This window comes from Daktulosphaira vitifoliae, unplaced genomic scaffold, assembly GCF_025091365.1.
Source record: "Daktulosphaira vitifoliae isolate Bord-2020 unplaced genomic scaffold, ASM2509136v1 Scaffold_4, whole genome shotgun sequence".
Classification (NCBI taxonomy): domain Eukaryota; kingdom Metazoa; phylum Arthropoda; class Insecta; order Hemiptera; family Phylloxeridae; genus Daktulosphaira; species Daktulosphaira vitifoliae.
This window is the reverse complement of record NW_026099575.1, coordinates 12,007,588-12,027,232: the sequence shown is the minus strand read 5'-3', so window position 1 is coordinate 12,027,232 and position 19,645 is coordinate 12,007,588. Positions and strand designations below refer to the sequence as shown.

Here is a 19,645-nt window from a genome sequence, read left to right as displayed (position 1 = left end):
ATCTCTGTCAGTGATGCCATACTTCAATAAGGTCCAGACCGCATCACTTTATACAAGGTATTACTCTTATTTATTCCGTTATCATTTTCAAAACGTGGACTAATCTGATATCGTATTTATAATGTTGAAGAATGTAAAAAGTTTACCATAACTCCTCTATCTTAAAGGGTAAATTAACTGAATTTACAAACTCCAAGTTTCTAAGTATACCTAATTGTTGTTTTAATTATGCAAAGATTATAATTATTACGTAAATTACATGTATAATATTATGATTAATAAAATAAAATCATTCTGTAGTAATATTACATGTAATATTCATTTTTTGAGGAACAAATCTTTAGTTATTTATATTTATTAATATAATTTCAAAAGTCATTAGATAAAAAGTTTTCAACCAATCAAAAAACTAACAGCGTTGTAAATCCTCAGTCAAATATACTTGGTAAAAAAAAATTTACCTTTCAATATGATGATTTGATGAATTCAATTAAAAGTTTTTTTGCATGAATAAATATTAAATATTTTTTATAGTTAATTATGTTGAAAGTATTTTCAGTATTATTAAATTTCTCATCCAAAAAAAGAATAACTAAAATTTTAAAGCTATATATTTTGCATTCTAGCATGTTAATTAAAAAATCAACAATATATAAAAAATTCTACTAATAAATCTGTATTATTAAAGATAACAATTTAAAATTCAACCCTGTATTCTGAAGAATATTATCTTTTTATTACTGTAAAATAATTGCAAACATATTAATAATTTTAAGTCAGCTTTAAATAAAATGTTCACCAATATTATGCAATTATGCTTCTACATACCTTCTATTTGTTAAATTAGCTATACTTAAATCTATAAATATTTTACATTACTGTTTTTGTGTTTATTATAGAGATTTGAAATTATTTTCGCTGATTTTATAAGAAATGCATGAATTATTTACTCAAGTATTGAACTATAAAGATTTATCTAAGGTACTTTTATTAATCTATAAAGTAATAATTTTATCATTATTAATTTTTATGATATTTATAGGCAGGAGATTTATTTACAGTTCCTGATGAAGCAATTGTCAATGATTTATCTGAGGTTATTAATGTAATTTGTGAAATTACAAGTTTACCAGATTATGTAAATAATGATAATGATCAAAGTGTTGTAGAAATATGTATCACTAGAGTGACAACTGCTATACGGTATATTGTATTTTCATTAAAAACTTGTCCTTTTTTTATTTTTTATAAAATCATTTTTCTTACAATGTTATTAAAATTATATTAATTGTGGTAAGAATTCTACCATTTAATTTTTTTTACAAATATATATAAGTGATGTTTAAATTATAGACATATGGTAATGTTAATGATATAAACTTTTTATTAATTTTGCATTTGTCAACAGAGAGACTTGTTCAATGGAACAACACGCTGAAGCTCTTGTTGCCTTATTAGAATCATGTTTAAATCACAATCTTAAACCTTCACAGAAGGAAGAAGATCCACCTCATGCTAAAATATCATCTGACATTATATCCTGTGTATTTCTTGTTAGTAATTATGCTTATGATGTCTTAAGAACTTTTATTGGTACTATAATTTTTAAGTTAAAAACATTTATATATTATTTTTAAGAATTATAGCAAAAAAGAAGTTATGAAAAGAGTACTTCCAGTAGCAGTAAAATTTTTACATAAAGGTAATAAAGTGTTATCGCGAAACATGGCTTCATATTTATCTCTTGCAGCAATTGAAAATTCTCCACTACTATCAAATCATATACAACTTATAATTGATTCTATTATTTCTGGTTGGTATTTATTTGTTGTTTAAACTATAATAAACTAAAACTTAATAATAACAATACTTTAGGTAATTATCCTCTGTGTCGTGTACTTCCTCAAATATATGAAGTTACCAGAGACCCTATTCATGATCATGCAATGGCATTAGTTTCTCTTTTACCATTATGTGAGTTAACTGAAAAATTAGCTCTACTTCAACTTTGTTCGTTAATTGCTAATAACAAACCTAGTGTAAGTATTTTGATTAAACATAGATTAATATAAATTAAAGATAAAAAAAAAAATTCGAAATGGTGTATAGTGGATACCAGGATAATATTGAAATCTATTATAATTAAAATCATTATCATATTAAAACATTTTGATACGAATCTGTAGATTTTATTTTAATATTAATGGGAATTTTACTAAATACAGCATAACTTACATTTTTTTTATGTATATTTCAGTTGTTTAATAAAGTTCCAAGTTTTCTGGTAAATAAATAAATTACTTGAACAAATTACTTTTTATAATTTATTTTATTTTATTTTTTTGTAAAAATGGAGGGTGCATTAGATGGAGGTACTCCCTTTTCCTATATGATTATACTGTTTCAGCTAAAGTATAGGAATCAATATTTGAATTAGAAAATTATAATAACACGAAAAACAATAGTTAAATTATTTAAATATGTATAGTATAAATAAATATAATAGCTATAAATTTAATTAATAAAAAATATGCACATAAACTTAAAAAAAAAATCTTATAGTTTGGTCAAAAATCAACAGATTGCAAGGTATTTTTGAAATTGGACAGTCCTGGTAAAAATTTCATTAAACTCGAAAAACGCTAGCAGCATAAAAGAAAACTTTCTGTTAAAAGTTTTAAACATTATGGTGTGCTAAAAATATATTTTTCATCTTTGCGAATAATTTTTCTAAATTGACATCATCTAGCTCTTTTATTATAATCGGATTAGATAGATCAGATAGAATATCGGATTTTGTTAAGTAATTTTGCCAACATTGGCTATTTTTTAATGTTTTATTATTTTATTATAAGATGTTAATAAAAATAAATATTATTTATATATACTTTTATTAATAAATTACATATTATATTATTAATTTAGCACTGTATTTTTGAAAGTTGAAATTATGCTATTTAAAATGCATTAAATAATTTCATTTCAAATAATTTTAATTGGGCATAAAATAAATTTAAAAAAACCACAATAGATTCTTTAAAAAAGTTATATTAGTTATTATAGTTATCAAAGGCCATTATATCTTTCGGGACAAACAAATAAGAAAAAGAATAATAAAAAAACCCAGCACAGTGGGATCGCGGGGCATAGTGGGGACGTTGCATAGTTGGCTCCAGTATAGGTTTAATCTGACAGTGATTAAAATCACTATCATAAGAAACGCTTCGATGCAAATCTGTAGATAGTGTTTAATTCTAAGAAATTGATGGATAATTACAAAAGCAACATCAGCTTCTATTTCCTTAATTATACCCAGATTAGTAATTCTTTTAAATATATATTATATAATTTTTAAAATTAATTGTTTTCAAATTATTATTGATTTTGATTTTTAATATGTTAAAATTAATCATTTTGAACCTACTTTTTTTTGTCCTTTAAAGTGAAAGTTTTAATAAAAAAAAAATGAATTTATTACCATAACTTTTAGCTTAACTTGCAAGTTTGAAATTGACATTATTAAATAGAAAAATATGAAATTGTTTTGATTAATATGCAATTAGGAAATTTTATAATTACTATTTACAGTACATTTATCAGAAAAGTTCGATTTTTTTACATTTTTATCATAATAGATCAATTAAATAAAAATCATGGTAATCATTTCTAATTAACTTTTGGTGTTTAAAAAGATTCTACAAAGAAAATATTCAGAATTTAATTAATTTTAATGATTATATATCTAAAAAAAACCAACAAAAAAAAGTTTTTTAAAAAGATTTACTCAATTGAGCTTATTTTAAAATTTGATTATAATTGTAAAAATCTATCGATAAATTCAGGTGAAACTAAAAATCATTTTTTTATATAGCAACATGTTACAAAAAAATTTGGAATATTATAGACTGGTAGTAGCACACACAAATAGAATTAAAAAATTAATAAATTACAAAGTAAAATTATTTACTTTTGTAGTTGAATACTTTTATCAATCAAATCTAATTCGACAAATTTTTTTTTTTCATCTTATAGTATATGACATAACCTTTGATTTGATATATGTATAAAGGACGCATTATTTCTGGAACATTTTCAAAAGTTAAGTTGAAAAAGTTCTATTTTTTATACAATAAATTTCACTAAATTTTCATGTAATCTTTTTTTATAAAAGTAATATTAAAAAAAAAATTGTATAAAATAACTATAATAGTTTCATGAATATTGATTACGATTAAATAAAAAAAAATGTATAATCGATTCTATCAACACATAATTATTACAAAATTCACAGCACATTTATCTACATGGAACTAGTATTTGTGTCTTAATATTTTTTTTTTAATGTTTCTCTAACACATTTTGGATATTTTTTTTGGTAATCTTGGACGGTCTAAAAATTTAAACAATATAATTAAGTTAAGTTAAAAATAAAAATTGTTAAATTTACCTGCAAAAAATTGTTTTATCAATTGTTTCCCATTCTTGTTGAAACCTCTTGAATAATAATATTTCTGATCCCGTTGAAGGACATAATTTGGTTTCAGAAAATACGCCTTGTAAAACAAGTTCATAAATATGGTGTAGGCATGCTAAGAAAAAAATTTCTTTTTAAATAAAATAGAACAATTCCTATCTTCAATGGATAATCACAGTAAATTCCGCATGTTCAAAATAATAAGTATAGCATTTAAAACAGTACTAGTAAACTGATATTTGATTTTATGCGCCACAAATTCTAATATATCGATATATAATTGCACTAAAATGAAATATAATATAAGTTTTTTTAGAAAATATTACTAAAACCAATTTTAAAGGGAAAATTTGATGAAATTTCAACCACTCAGTAAAAATATTAAAATATTTAAAAAAATATAATTTATGTTAAATTTTGAAAAATTTTTATGTTAAGTTATTTTTTCAAAATATAATGAATTTATGAAAAATATTGTTATTACTTTTTTTGTAGGGAATAATAAGTTCTATAATTTATATTCTATACATTTTAGCGCTAAGTGTAATAGTTGTCGAGTTAAATACAAAAAAATCAAATACTACCCTCAAGGAATAAAAACTTCCAAATTTTACCTACATTACTTTTTAATAGTATTGAATCAATCTAGAGTGTACTGTGTAAAAATATTAAAACAAAATTTCTTCTTATATGATTAAGGACCACCCTAATACTTATAACATACACTGGTTTTTTTTTTTCATTATTTTGCAATATGAAAGAAAAATGAAAGAAACTAAATATACAAAGTACAAAACTTCTTATATATGAATCCTAGTATTATTTGATTACTCAATTTACTTATATACTTTATTATTATTGTTAAGTTATTAGAAGCCAGTTTACCTCAGTTGTGTGAATATTTATGCACATCACAAACTGTATCATCTACTCTTCAAATTTTCCATAATTTGGCCAAAAAACAACCTCAACTCTTATCTGATTATGTGTTGAAAATAAAAAAAGCTGCTGAATGTAATCCCAATGCTTTATGTATTGCAGCCCAAGTATTATCAGCTGTTGGAAAAATCAACAAGGTCAGGCATATTAATCCAAAAATTAATTTTACAGTAGAATATCGAATCTTGGATACTCAAATTGCAAAAAATGTATAGTTAATATCTTAAGGTTAAAAAAAACATTTTTAAAGTACTTTTGCTTTAAATCAAGAAGCCTGTTGCAAAAAAAAATTTGTTATGCTTTTATTATTTTTTTTTCTCGTCATGCTTATTAACATGTTTTTTGGGGACACATTTCACACACATGTATGGTGATATATAATTTTTTTAAATATTCTTATAAAAATTCAAGATAATTGAAGTTCTACTATATTTAATTTTTAACACAAATTAAACAACAGTTTTATAAAAAAAATTATTTAAAAAATTTTAATGACTTTAGATAAAAGCTCAAGAAGCTTTAAACTTTATTATGGATCATTTACCTAAAGTAGATCGAGCTAGTCAAAGCATTTTAGTACGTGAAGCCACTTTTTTATGTTCATGTTTTCCAATATTATTTACTGATAAAATGCTTGAAGGAGTATTACAAATAAGTCGTAATACAAAGTAAGCTTAAGATTAAGTTAATAAATTATTTTTAAATTATTAAAAACAGTTTTGTATTTACTTAAAACAATGATTGCTCTATTTCCTAATTAAAAGTTTCTTCTCTTGCAGTAAAGTAGCTCATTAAATTAATTCTTGCTTAGTTAACAAAGTTACTTGTTACTACCTATGAATAAAACTTGTAATTATGTATAATAGAGTGAGTCAATTACATATTTTAACTATATTGTATAAACTTATAATATAATTATTTTTTATTAAATTTTATTATTAATTAAATAATGTTAAATGTATACTTTTTTTAATGCTGGAGTATTATATTTTCGAGCTAGAAAGAAAGTAATTTAATGTCCTAAGAAGTTTTATATTTGATGTTTTTTTCAAAATATTTAATTTTTTTTAAATTTATTTTCTTTTAAAAATATCTTGAACTAGCACTTATATTATATAATTAATTATTAAATAATATACTCTGGCATTTTGACATACTCATTATTGTACATTGTTTTTAGAAGTATATGAAAAAAAATTCCCCATTAAATTTATTTATTTTTGCAAATTACAAATTATAGTTAAATTTAATGTATACATATTATAGCTCTCATATAAATCAGACATCTGGAGGGGTAACAATTGTCAAGGTTGGAGGAACTCGATCTCCAACTAACTCAAGTGTAACTAGACAAACTCAGATTGATAATAATAATGGAAGACATTCCAGGTAAGTCTTATAGTTATTTTATTACTTATCTAATAAATAGTGTAAATTGAAATAATTTCTATTTATTTAAAACATACATTGTATATTATTAATAATTTTCTTACTCTGTAATTCCATATATCCTTTATTTTTGTATATAATTCTGTTAATTTTGAATAGGATTGTCATTACTCCACGTCCTAGAATAATGACAGATAGTAGAAGCACTGGAAGATTGCAATCATCAAATGCCCATCGTAGTATGACTCGATTAAATGCAGGTATCAATTTTAAAGCTTATATTAATGTACACTTTTATTATACTGTTTCTTAATTTCTAATACTTTGCATTAAGCTAAGTATTTTCTATTGCTGCTTGAGTAGTATTCATATACTACTCAAGCAGCAATAGCCATAGAACTTTAGCAGAATTCACATCTTTAATAGTATAACTCTTAATAAAATAGGATCTGGTAGGATATGTTTGCATTATACTGACACCCGGTATTGGCTTCCTTGACACATTCAAAATTCTTTCCACCATATTATCAAACACTATTATTAGAATAATGTACTATTTTCACACTGTATACATTGAAAACTAAGTGCTTTCCTCATTGAGATAATTTTGAAAGCACCTTCAATTGTCAAAAAATGTCTTCAATTGGAATAAATAATATGTTAAATGTCGTAAAAAATTGGTATTGTGTTAGTAAGCTACGTAGGTGTAAAATTATAGTACAACCATTTTAATTCACTATTTTAGTTATTAATCAGATTGAATTCTTAATTTTATTATTTAATTTACACCTCTGTTTTGTACCCAATAATAAATAAAGGAAGCTCTGACTTATCAACACCAGAAATCTAAATTTTTATTTGTTGGGGGATGTTATTGATAATCTTGCCAACTCATTACTCGTTACAAAAATGTAATAAATAATAATTTCTGTGAAGCTGTAGTCCCATACTTTGTTAATAATTTTGGATAATAGACTTGACGGAAAGCACATTGATTTGTCTGTCCCTCTTTCACTACCCACAAATTTATGGAGGCTACAAATATTTCCATGGAGACTAAAGCCCCATACTAACTTTATTAATGGTAGTCATGAATAAACGTTATTTAAATAGTTTTTTGTTGAGGGGCATATTACCCCACATACTCATCCTAAAATTTCGCCTTATGCATAATATAATAATACCATGTTTTACAGATTTGTATCATAACATATATTATGTATCTATTCCTCTATTGTATGTTCAAAAAGTGAAATACATATAATATAGCTAACTTGTTTTGAAATGTTTAAATATTTTCAGTTTTAAAAGTAAGTATAAGAATATTTATTATTATTAGTTTCAGGTAGTAGAGTAGAATCTATTGGAGGACTGCATAAAAGTATGACTAAATTAAGTTCTAATCAAGTATGTATGCAGTCATCATCTAACCGTAATAAACCATCAACAAGTAAAATTTTCAGTGGTGGAGTTACAGTAACTACTCCTTTGTAAGTAAAATTATTTAATATTAAATCACTTCAATTCGGTCAAATAAGAATATAATATTTTAAATTTAAATAAAATTTTAGTACTAATTCAAAAGATTCACTAGCCAATTCAGTTAGTCAGACTTTAACTGGACGGTCACAAAATTTTGTTCCACGTCCTTTAAGTACTGCAGGTAGTTCACCATTAAATCAAAGTCTTACATCTCAAGGTCCCATACAATCCAGTGGTCCTAGTATTAATGTTGACCCAATTAATGTGACTTCTGACATTTATTCATCAGTAACCCCAAGACGAAATCACAATACAAGTGTGACTATCATTAATTCAAATGTTTCACAAGTAATATTAACCAAATTATTAATTATATAGATGTTTAACTGTTAAAATATTGATGAAAAAGTTAAAAAAATATTTTACATATACTTGAAAAATAATAATTGTAATTAATAATTTTTATTATAATGGTTCTAATTATTTCTAAGAAATATTCACATTTAAAAAGCTTATAAATGTCAATTAAAAAAAAAAAGGGTCATATTTATTACTAAAAAATAAAAATAACCTCACAAAAATGTGTTTTACATTGGACTCTGCAATATCAAAAGTCAGCACTGATAAAAGCATTTTAAAATTTCTTTTACAAACTTACTATTAATATTTTATATTAAACAATAAAGGAAACAATAGCTGTCTTTTAAGAATCAGAGCATACACTTTTAAAACAAATTATACTTAGCTTGTAGTAATTATTAGAACAAGCAATGCTACAAATGTTATAATATATACATCAGTCATTAAATTTATTAATTTAAAAAATCATTTATACTTGTATTTAGAGAATAAGTGTTTTTGAACCATATCCTATGAGAGATACTATGCAACATTTCTGTGAAAAACATTTGGATAAAATAAAAAATTACATGGAAAAAGTATCTATAAGAATTCCTTCTCCTGCCAAATGTACGATAGAAGGTTAGTATAGTATTATACATGGAGCCTGATCAATATTTTAAGAAGCAGGACTCTTCATATTATTCAGTTTAACTACAAATTTGAATTGCCCAATATTAAAAGTAAATTTTTGATAATTGTGTTCTCATCTCTACTTCTTCTTCCTTCAACATTCATTTTTATAACTATTCTTACTATTTCTGATTTTGATAGAATCCTCTTATCAATACTTTCTTACACCTTAAATAGTGATAATCTTTAGACCTTTTATCTCTTACTTTTGCAAGTCTATAGACTTCTTTTTCACCTTCCTCTGTTTCTAGCCTATCATACCTCTTAAACATCACCTTACTTAATGCACACTTGGCTTCTTTGCACAAGCGTTTATATTCCTTCCAATCTTCTCTCTTTTTGCTTTTCTGCCATACTTTGAACTGCTTTTTCTTACTTTGTATTATTTTTTGAACGTCCTCATCCCACCACAAAGTTTCCTTGTTTTCTGATAAATTCTCTTTACACAAATAGCAAATCTATTGCACACATCATTTATGTCTCCCTTGACATTCCACACCGTCCTCTCTTTTACCGTCTATACAAACTCTTTTTCATTTTCCCCTTTCAATTTCCACCACCGTATCCTTTATTTTTCTCCTGTGTTTTTTCTGTTTTTGTATATTCTCTTCCCACTACATAGCTCAATTACCATCAGTCTATATTGTGAAGTTACACTGTCGCCTGGTAATTAAGCTTATGAGTCATAGTATGAAAATTTGGGAAAAGGTAATAGATAAGAGAGTAAAAAATGAGACATCGGTATCTAAAAACCAGTTTGGATTTATGCCTGGAAGTCAACAATGGAGCCAGTATTTTGTGTGAGGCAATTAATAGAAAAGTTTAGGGAAAAGAAAAAAAAGCTGTGTATGGTATTTATAGATTTGGAAAGTACCCAAGAGAGGTTTTAAAGTGGGCATTAATGAGAAGATATGTATGATGGCACTTGTACCAGGGTAAAAAGCGTAGGAGGAATACCAGAAAGTTTACGGGTAAGAGTAGGAGTGCACCAAAGTTCTGCTTTAAGCCCTTACTTATTCTCTATAGTGATGGATGAAATTACTAGAGAAATACAAGGAGAGGTGCCGTGGTGCATGTTGTTTGCTGACAATATATTGTTAATAGGAGAAAATTAATCAAAAGCTAGAGGTGTGGAGATCAGCTCTTGAAGAAAAGGGTTTAAGAATAAGTAGAAGTAAGACAGAGTATATAGAGTACGAGTTTGACAAAGGAGGACACGAGGTAGGTGAAATGAGGAGGTCAGTGACAATAGGCGAGGACGTGATTGGAGAGGTAGAGAGTTTTAAGTATTTAGGGTCAGTTTTTCAAAAGAGTGGTGGTATTGACGAGGATATAAGACACAGAATTAAGTACGGGTGGTTGAAGTGGAGAGAAGCGTCTGGCGTCTTATGCGATAAAAGAATTCCAATGAGGCTGAAAGGTAAATTCTACAAGACTGTAATAAGGCCAGCTATGATGTATGGTTCAGAGTGTTGGGCTTTGATAAGAAAGTAGAGCAGAGAATGAGTGTAGCAAAGATGAGAATGCTTAGATGGGTGAGTGGAGTGACTACAAAAAATAGAATAAGGAACAAGCATATAAGAGGGAGTATAGGTGTAGTGTCAATCGTGACTTAGATGGTTTTTATTTATTTATTTATTTTATTTTAAATATAAACGGACGTAAGTCCTTAACAAATATATTAAGCGTATACACGTATCAATAATACAATGAGGTCATAGAAATGACTAATTACAAACAAATTACATTATACATTTGTAAGTAATAATATATATAAGAACAAAAAAAAGTTAAATAGTAACATAGAAAGACTTAAGATGAGACATGCTAAACAAAATCAAAGGTAATAGAATTACCTGCAGCCATAAGGATATTAGAAGGACAGTTTTTCATATAATTTGTTTTAAAAGGGACGGGATAAAATAAATCACTGAATCTTGTATTATTATGGTTTATTTTAAAACGGATGAGGGAAAGGAGTTCTTCACAGTCTATATTTCCTAAGAGCAAATTATGTAACAATTTCGATAGTAATAAAGTGCGTCTAGTTTTTAATGGAGAAAGATTAATGAATGATAATATTGAGTCATAGGAACCGTGAGGTGGCCTATAAACATTAAAGTTAAAGGAGATGAAACGGAGGAAGTTATTTTGAACTGATTCGATTACATCAATCTGTTTAGAGGTATTATTAGTCCAAATTAATGGACAGTATTCTAGGTTAGAGCGAACTAGGGCACAGAATAAAACTTTTAGAGATAGAGGATCTCTGAATGATCCACAAGTTCGCTTGATAAATCCTAAGTTGCGCATTGCCTTATTAATTATCATTTCAGTATGGGCTGAAAAATTTAGTTTTGAGTCGAAGATGACGCCTAGGTCTTTAAAGGTGGTTAATAATTCAATATTAGAATTAGAAATAGAGTAGTTATAATCGATGATATTTTTGCTTAGGCTAAATCGCATAAATTTGCATTTCTCGGTATTTAATAACAGACGGTTGGCTGAGCACCAGTATTGAATGTTATTAATATCGGTTTGTAAGTCATCAGCATCGTCTTGATTATTAATTATTTTTACCAGTTTAAGATCGTCAGCGAAGAGAAAAATGCGGGATTTTTTTATGACATCCGGAATGTCGTTTATGAAAATATTAAAAAGTAGGGTAGACAGGTGATCACCTTGCGGGACCCCGGATGGTACATTAAATTTATCGGATTCAAAATTCAGATGTTTAACAACGATAATGCGGTTGGAAAGAAAAGAGCGAAACCAGGAAAGTAGAGGGTCAGAGAACCCAAACAGTTTTAATTTCATAAACAGTAGTTCATGGTTAACGCTATCAAACGCTTTTGACATATCAGTGTAAATTATATCGGTTTGAGAACGAGCAACGAAAGAGTCAAGTATTATTTGTTTAGTAATAGCAAGGTTACAATTAGCTGATCGCTTAGATATAAAACCATATTGATGTTGAGATAAAAATGCAGAACAATGTTTATTTATTTTATTAAAAATAAGTTTTGAAAAGAGTTTAGGAATAACTGATATTTTTGATATTGGCCGGTAGTTAGAGACAATTGTGGGATCGCCTTTTTTAAAAACCGGGTAAATAAAAGAGTTTTTCCATAAGTCGGGGAATATACCATTTTGGAGCGATAAGTTAAAAATATGTGTTAAAGTTGGTGTAAGTATAAATCTGCAATTGTAGAGGAAAAAGGCTGGAATGCTATCAGGACCAACGTTGTAATTGATAGAGAGAGTGGTAAGCTCATTTAAAACATCGACCTCAGTGAACAATATAGACGAAAAGGAAAATAAATTATAACTACTTAAGGAATTATTTAAACAAGGAGCAGAAATGGATAGATTGTCTGGCTTAGGGTAGTTTTTAAAGAAAAATTTAGCAAATAAGTTAACTATATCTTGCCCATTATCAGCTGACGTTGTATCGAGCGTAAGGAGACTTGGTATTGACTTATTATTTCTACGACTATTAACATATTTCCAGAAAGACTTAGGGTTTGATTTGACAGATAATTGGACTTTATTAATAAATTTTTTATAATCTAGTTTAGCAGTTCTCTTACATTTAGCCCTCAAATGGGAAAAGCTGTTATAATCAGATGGGTCATTAAATTTTTTATACAATGAATGAGCAATTTTTTTTTGTGATAATAATATTTTTAACTCAGTAGAATACCAAGGGGGAAAGCTGTTTGACGAAACACGCTTTTTCGGTACAAAGGTATTAATTGCTTCGTTTAAACAATTATATAAATGGTTAATTATTTCATTAAGATTAAAATTAATAGAAGCATTGCAAGGTAAATTATCGGCTAAAAATTTTACAATATCAATATAATTACAATGTTTAAAATCATAAAAATAATCTGTTGGCTTAAGTATGATAAATTGATTGTAATCTATAGTAACATTAAGAGCAGGGTGATGCATATCTAATGGTAATAATGGGTCGGGATCAGTAGAGACATTTAGGTGAACATTTGATAAGACTAGATCTAAAATTACATTATTTTTGTTAAGAATATAGTTAAACTGATTAAAGTTAAAATAAGACAACATATTTACAAAATAAGAATCTACTTGAGAAGTGCAATTTATTGGGAGCGATAAATGATTCCAGTGAATTGATGGTAGATTAAAATCACCTAATATTATAAATTTTGCAGATGGGTAGGCTGAGTATAGATTACTTAAAGCGGAGAAAACATTTTCGTACGTTATTAATGGGGAACAAGGGGGTATATAAACGCAGCCAATAATGAAAATTGTATCAGCCATTTGTAAATGCACGAAAACTGCTTCAATGCAATTAATAGAAGTATTTAAAATTTTACATTTAATTGTATTTTTTACTGCAATCAAGACGCCTCCACCATGAGAACGATCACTATTTAGAGGCGATCTATCACAACGGAAAATTATGTAATTAACAAAGTGTAATTCAGTGTTACATATATCAGGTGAAAGCCATGTTTCAGTAAAAGCAATAAGATCAAATAGAGAGGTATTGAGTGAGGGGATTAAATAGTTAATTTTAGAAACTATGCTCCTAATATTTTGATAGTAGAGTAGTAGGCTTGAATTAGTGACTAGTTTTTTTGAACCGCAGAGGAGATAATGGTCGGTTGACCCTTGTAGTATTTAATTGTCAGATTTGGCTCGCCTTTTGATATTCGCTCTCTCAACTGGTTGCGTAGATCGCGAAGGAGTTCTCGCTGATACGGTGATTTATCACTCGTAATTCTAATATCTTTAAGATTTTGATCGGATTTCAGGATGCGTGATAGACCGAGAATTTTAAATACCTCTGTGGCCGCTTGCAGTTCAACTTTCAATGGACGAGGCTTATTGTTAGGTTTACCTAAGCGGCTAATTTTTATGGGTTTTATATCAGTTCCGAGTTTATTGAAAATGTGTGTTATTGAATCAGTATCTGAGGTATTGTTCTGGCTAGATTGTTCGTGCACGTTAAAAACGATAATATTTTTAGAACGATTTTGACGGTCAATAAACTCAAAAAACATGTCGTGATTAGCATTAGACTTTGGAACAGCTGATTCCAATAGATCGACACGATTTTTGATAGCAGTCAAATCATTACGCAGCACACTGTTTTCATTTTTAACACTTGATAATTGAGAGAAGATATCTTGGAATTTTTTGTCAAAAGAGTTAAGTTTCTCATTTTGCTCATTGATCAGATCAATAAGTTTGGTTTGCTCCGCGCGTAGGTTATCGAGATGACTGATAATTAATTTTAAGTCAGGTTCATTAGTAGAGAGAGAAGAGAGATGTTTAGTAGAGTTGCCGACGGAAATAGCATTTTTAGATTTTTTTGCACAGTTAACACAAGACCATGATTTGTTCAAACTATTTAAATAGTCGAGATCATCTTGTTTTAACGAAACACAAGTAAGATGGTACAATTTCAAACAAGAGAAACATGTAATTGAGTCGTTTTGACCGCGTTTAATACTTACGGCACAAATATCACATAAACCCATGGTATGAAATTGATATAAAAATAGCGATAAGAGGTAATAATTGTTGAATACGTAAAGGAACACAGAGCATGAATAAATGGAGATAACACACGTGCGTACGCTGTGGCGGTTGACGAGTAACTGTCATGTTATGTTTTGTCATGTTATGAGGAGAGAAAAATCGGAAGCTGTAAAAACAGTTATAGAATGAATGTTAAAGGAAGAAGAGGTAGAGGAAGACCAAAAAAGAGATGGAGGGATGCTATTGAATGCGATTTGAGGACAGCTGATGTAAACGTAAATGATGTGGGAGATCGTGTCAAGTGGAAGTTTAGGATAAGGGTGGCCGACCCCAAGTAGTTGGGATTAAGGCGAAGAAGAAGAAGAAGACACTCTCGTCTGATATAACTTTACAATCTTTTACTCGCTTTACACTCTCTCTTTTCCACATAAAATATTCAATAAATGATCTATTACAACCACTCTTATAAGTTACATAATGTTCTTCCCTTTTTCTTAGATAAGTATTACCACAGCCTCATTACCAGATATTCCTTGCCCCTATTCTCCACCTCATCCATCTCTCTCCAAAATACTTCCTTGTTTATTTCATCACATTCTACTTAAATTATAATTCTGTCACTTTTCCTAACTATTTTACTTTTCATATTGTCATCCATTATTATCCCTATACCATTCTTTGTATTTGACTATCTGAGTTTATTATTTTATACCCCTCACCTATTTCCCTTGCTTTATCTCCGTTCCACATATTTTCGTGCATACAACAAATGTTAACTTTTCTCTTCTTCAATACTTCTACCAGTTAATGTTCTCCGTTTCTAACTACTTTATTTAGTCTCATCTGTTGTCCTCGCATACATCCAAGATAGGACAATCCACCTAAGTTTTGTTCAAGACTTCTTATACATTAGACAAAATTGTACACCAGTTGTCAACCTGACCCAACTTCATTAGTCGTCTCTTACGACTGGCAGAGGGGCCATGGAAGTATTCTTATCCCCTTTCCACAGGGAAAATAAAAAACTATGATAATAATTTTTATTTCAGTAAGATTGAAATTTTGAGTTAAATGCAAATTTTTTTTTAATTTACAGTAAAGTGTAGGAGCTAATCAAAAACTTTATTATTAATAATATTTTTAAAAGTAAAGCACTGAAATAATTTTAAGTATCATATTTAATATACATAGCTTAATATTAAATTAATTTCTTGAGTATTCCTAAAAAAAATTAAAAATAAAAAACCTCCTGCATTCTAAGTAAATTTAGCACTAATTATGAAATAAGGATTATAAGGACTTATATCTCGAACTTTTTTATAATTTTAGAAAGAAGAGCAAAAAAAACAGCCAAATTACATTTTGCATGTGAAGGTCGAGGAGAACACTGCCTGTACAACCGTGCCTTATTTGTTGTTCGTACTCGACACCCACGTGTATGGATTCACTTAATGTTTTTAGCATTGCAAGCTAGATCGTCATCAGCCTTAAGTTCTCGGCATCCATCAGTTAGTGCTCTTAAAAATTGCTGGGATATTCTTAAATGTGAAACAAGAACATTTCTAACATTAGTAACCTCAGCTTTCCCTTGTACAAAGGATCAAGATGCTGTTTTGAGTGAACTTCGAAATAGTGGTTATTTTGATGTATTTGAACACTTTAGTATTAATGGTGGTGGATGGGGGTGTTTTTTATGTAATCATCCTGAACGAGCAGTAGGATTTTTGCAAGATAGTCAACCTGTAATTGAAGGTCAACTTAAAGAAAAAAAAGGTAGATGGAGATTATTTAGAAGATGGAGAACACGCTACTTTACTTTATCAGGCGCTCATCTTTCTTATAAAGGATCAGTAAGGAAAATTATTATTTATTTGTAAAAATACAAATTAAATATTTGAATATTAATATTGCAAGTGGGCTTTTTGTCAGCCTGCAACAACAACGTGGTTTGTCACTTGCATAATGACTAGCTATAGTAGCAAGAGTAACCAACACCTAGGCGAGGCGTCACACCTATCAGATATAATTACCGGACCATAGGTGGAATTTAATTTTAAGCTAATATGTTATTATATGTATAAATTATTATAACACCTTGTGGTTTATTAACCACATCTATGATAAGTTGTAAGTGGTTTATGTGTGAAACATACCGTAGCTCGTGTCTAGATTAAGGAATAGGAATAAACTATACATGAGTACTTCAGTTACTCGCACAATAAAATAAATATTACAGTTTAAATTAATAAAGAAATTTAATTTAATTGTTAAAAAAAGAAAATTAATTTAAACATGGACAAAAATACGAATGTATCAAAAACCATATTTACAAAGAAAGGCATTAAAATAAAATAAAATTTTTAAACAAAATAAAATAATATAGTAAACATTCATTTCACCATGAAAACAAAATTCAGACTTTATTTTGTTTTCATGAAAACGGGCAGTCTCTTTGAGAGGGATCAATACCAATGAACAATTCGATTTTAATTATATTTATTACCTTTTGTCTCCTTATCTAGTGGTCAACGGCAAAAATAATGAGTTGTTGACACCGCTGTGTCAGAAAAAAGTTCATTCATGCTTTCTCTTGCGCGATAAATAATAAATAAGTAAACCTAACAAAATTTATAAACGGTCCACCTTCGAATTTGTGACGTTACAACATTATGATTTCTATTATTTTTAAATGTGCATTCAAAATTTAAAAATTGTTAGTTATATGTTGTAAAATGATTTATTATAATGTTTTAGAAAAATGATAAAGATGGCACACCTATTGATATTCATCAAATTAGAAGTGTAAAAGTAAGCCGAGGTGCACGTAACATACCAAAAGCATTTGAAATATTTACTGGAGAAGAATCTCTTATATTAAAACCAAAAGGAGGTAAAAATGCTGAAGAATGGGTGCAATGTTTATCTGTAGTTGTTGCTCATTCACATTCAAAAGATACTACTAATTCTAGAAATTCAAGTTTAATAAGGACAACTATATAAATCTGTATTTTATTTCTATTAGTAAGACAATATTTTGTACTGTTATTTATTGATCTAAATATTTAATAACTAAAAAACCTGTAGACGTTTATTTTTGTATGTCAGTTGTGTAAATGTAAATAATATTTGTATATTTTGTTGATTTGCTACAATTATTGAATATTAAAGATTAAATAAGAATATATTTGTATATTACTTTGATAATTTATAATTATTTTTATATCAATAATCTATTTTGTTTTAGCTTCGATGCGAAGCTGAGAAGGTATTAATTTTACCATGATGTGTTTATTTTTTTTTTTATTTTATTTTTTTTTTTTAGCTTCGATGCGAAGCTGAGAAGGTATTAATTTTACCATGATGTGTTTATTTTTTTTTTTATTTTTTTTTTTTTTTTTTTTTTTTTTTTTTTTTTTTGTGTCTGTCACTACTTTTTCTCAGCTCTCACTGGACCGATTTCTTTTAACAATACGTCAAAAGATCACAAATTGTATCTAGTTGAAGACATTACCCTTAAAAATTTAAAAATTTTCCCTCGTTCCCCGCAAATGGGGGAAATATCCAAAAAAATTACAAATTTAAAAATCGACAAATTTTGTCATTTTTTTCACTTTTTTTTCTTAAAACTTCCATAACTTTTTCAAAAATCAACAAATCAACATAATTTTTTTTTAAACTAAAACCTTAGATATTTTCCTTTCATTTGATATAATTTTTTTGAAAATTTAACACTTAACCTGCTCATGGGGGGGGATTTAAAATTGCAACTTTTTTACAAAAACTAACTTTTTCAACTTAATTTTTGAAAATGTTCCGGAAATACTGCGTCCTTTAAACATATATCAAATTAAAGCTTATTTTATGTACTATAAAATGAAAAAAAAAAATTTGTCCCGACACTTTATCTTCTGCATGTAAACGGTTGCCGTAGTTAAAAAAACACTATTTTTGTGTTAAAATTTTCGATTTTCAATTTTTAATTTTCAACTTAAAAATGCTATAACTTTTCGAAAAATGCATGTATCAGCACAATTTTTTTTTTTCTAAATACATTATAAGTACATCTTCCATTTGACATACTTTTTATTAAAATTAGACAATTTCCCCTTATATAGGGGGGGTTCAAACTTTGAAACATTGTATAAAAAATAGAACTTTTTCAACTGAACTTTTGAAAATGTTCCGGAAATACTGCGTCCTTTAAACATATATCAAATTAAAGCTTTTTTTATGTACTATAAAATGAAAAAAAAAAATTTGTCCCGACACCTTATCTTCTATGTGCAAATGGCTGTCGAAATTATAAAAAAAATGTAATATTTGCGATAAAAATCACCTTTTATAACGATGTTTTTTGTACTTAAAACTGCCATAACTTTTTCAAATATTAACTAATCAAAATAATATTTCTTTATATTGAAACCTTAGGTAATTTTCTTTCATTTGATATCATTTTTTTTTGAAAATCTAACACTTATTCTGCTCACAGGGGGGATTTAAAATAGCAACTTTTTTACAAAAACTAACTTTTTCAACTTAATTTTTGAAAATGTTCCGGAAATACTGCGTCCTTTAAACATATATCAAATTAAAGCTTATTTTATGTACTACTAAATGAAAAAAAAAAATTTGTCCCGACGACCTATCTTCTATGCGCAAAAGGCTACCGTATTTAAAAATATGCTATTTTTTATTAAAATTCTAGGTTTTGTATTTTATTTTATTTTAAAATATTTTATTAGGGGAATAAACTGACTTTCATGAATATTATATAATTTCATTGACATAGAATAAAGT

At 27.4% G+C, this 19,645-nt stretch overlaps 1 protein-coding gene and 1 long non-coding RNA gene across 3 annotated transcripts; one reads left to right on the top strand and one right to left on the bottom strand.

Annotated features, from left to right (window-relative positions):
• The first annotated feature begins 61 nt into the window (after positions 1-61).
• LOC126904301 (protein melted) lies at positions 62-18,028 on the top strand. 2 transcript variants are annotated; one of them, XM_050683266.1, is made up of 15 exons: positions 62-168; positions 900-981; positions 1,043-1,203; positions 1,409-1,553; positions 1,639-1,813; positions 1,876-2,039; positions 5,341-5,550; positions 5,915-6,081; positions 6,680-6,802; positions 6,962-7,062; positions 8,148-8,292; positions 8,374-8,632; positions 9,130-9,265; positions 16,178-16,698; positions 17,603-18,028. In XM_050683266.1, the coding sequence occupies exons 2-15, from the start codon at positions 934-936 to the stop codon at positions 17,846-17,848; spliced, it is 2,601 nt and encodes an 866-aa protein (XP_050539223.1). In that variant the 5' UTR covers positions 62-168; positions 900-933; the 3' UTR covers positions 17,849-18,028. The 2 variants fall into 2 exon arrangements, with proteins under 2 accessions (XP_050539223.1, XP_050539222.1); XM_050683265.1 differs by having other exon boundaries at positions 8,142-8,292.
• On the bottom strand, positions 4,056-5,463 carry LOC126904315 (uncharacterized). Its single transcript, XR_007703721.1, has 3 exons — positions 5,360-5,463; positions 4,448-4,589; positions 4,056-4,390 (listed from the first exon to the last, which is right to left on the bottom strand). It is a non-coding gene; the product is annotated as an uncharacterized LOC126904315 (long non-coding RNA).
• Positions 18,029-19,645: the final 1,617 nt, after the last annotated feature.

Coding starts and splice junctions, on each gene's coding strand:
- LOC126904301 (XM_050683265.1), top strand. CDS start 934: ATGCATGAATTATTTACTCAAGTATTGAACTATAAAGATTTATCTAAG. Junction 5,551..5,914: donor CTGTTGGAAAAATCAACAAG/GTCAGGCATATT, acceptor TAATGACTTTAG/ATAAAAGCTCAAGAAGCTTT. Junction 16,699..17,602: donor ATCTTTCTTATAAAGGATCA/GTAAGGAAAATT, acceptor ATAATGTTTTAG/AAAAATGATAAAGATGGCAC.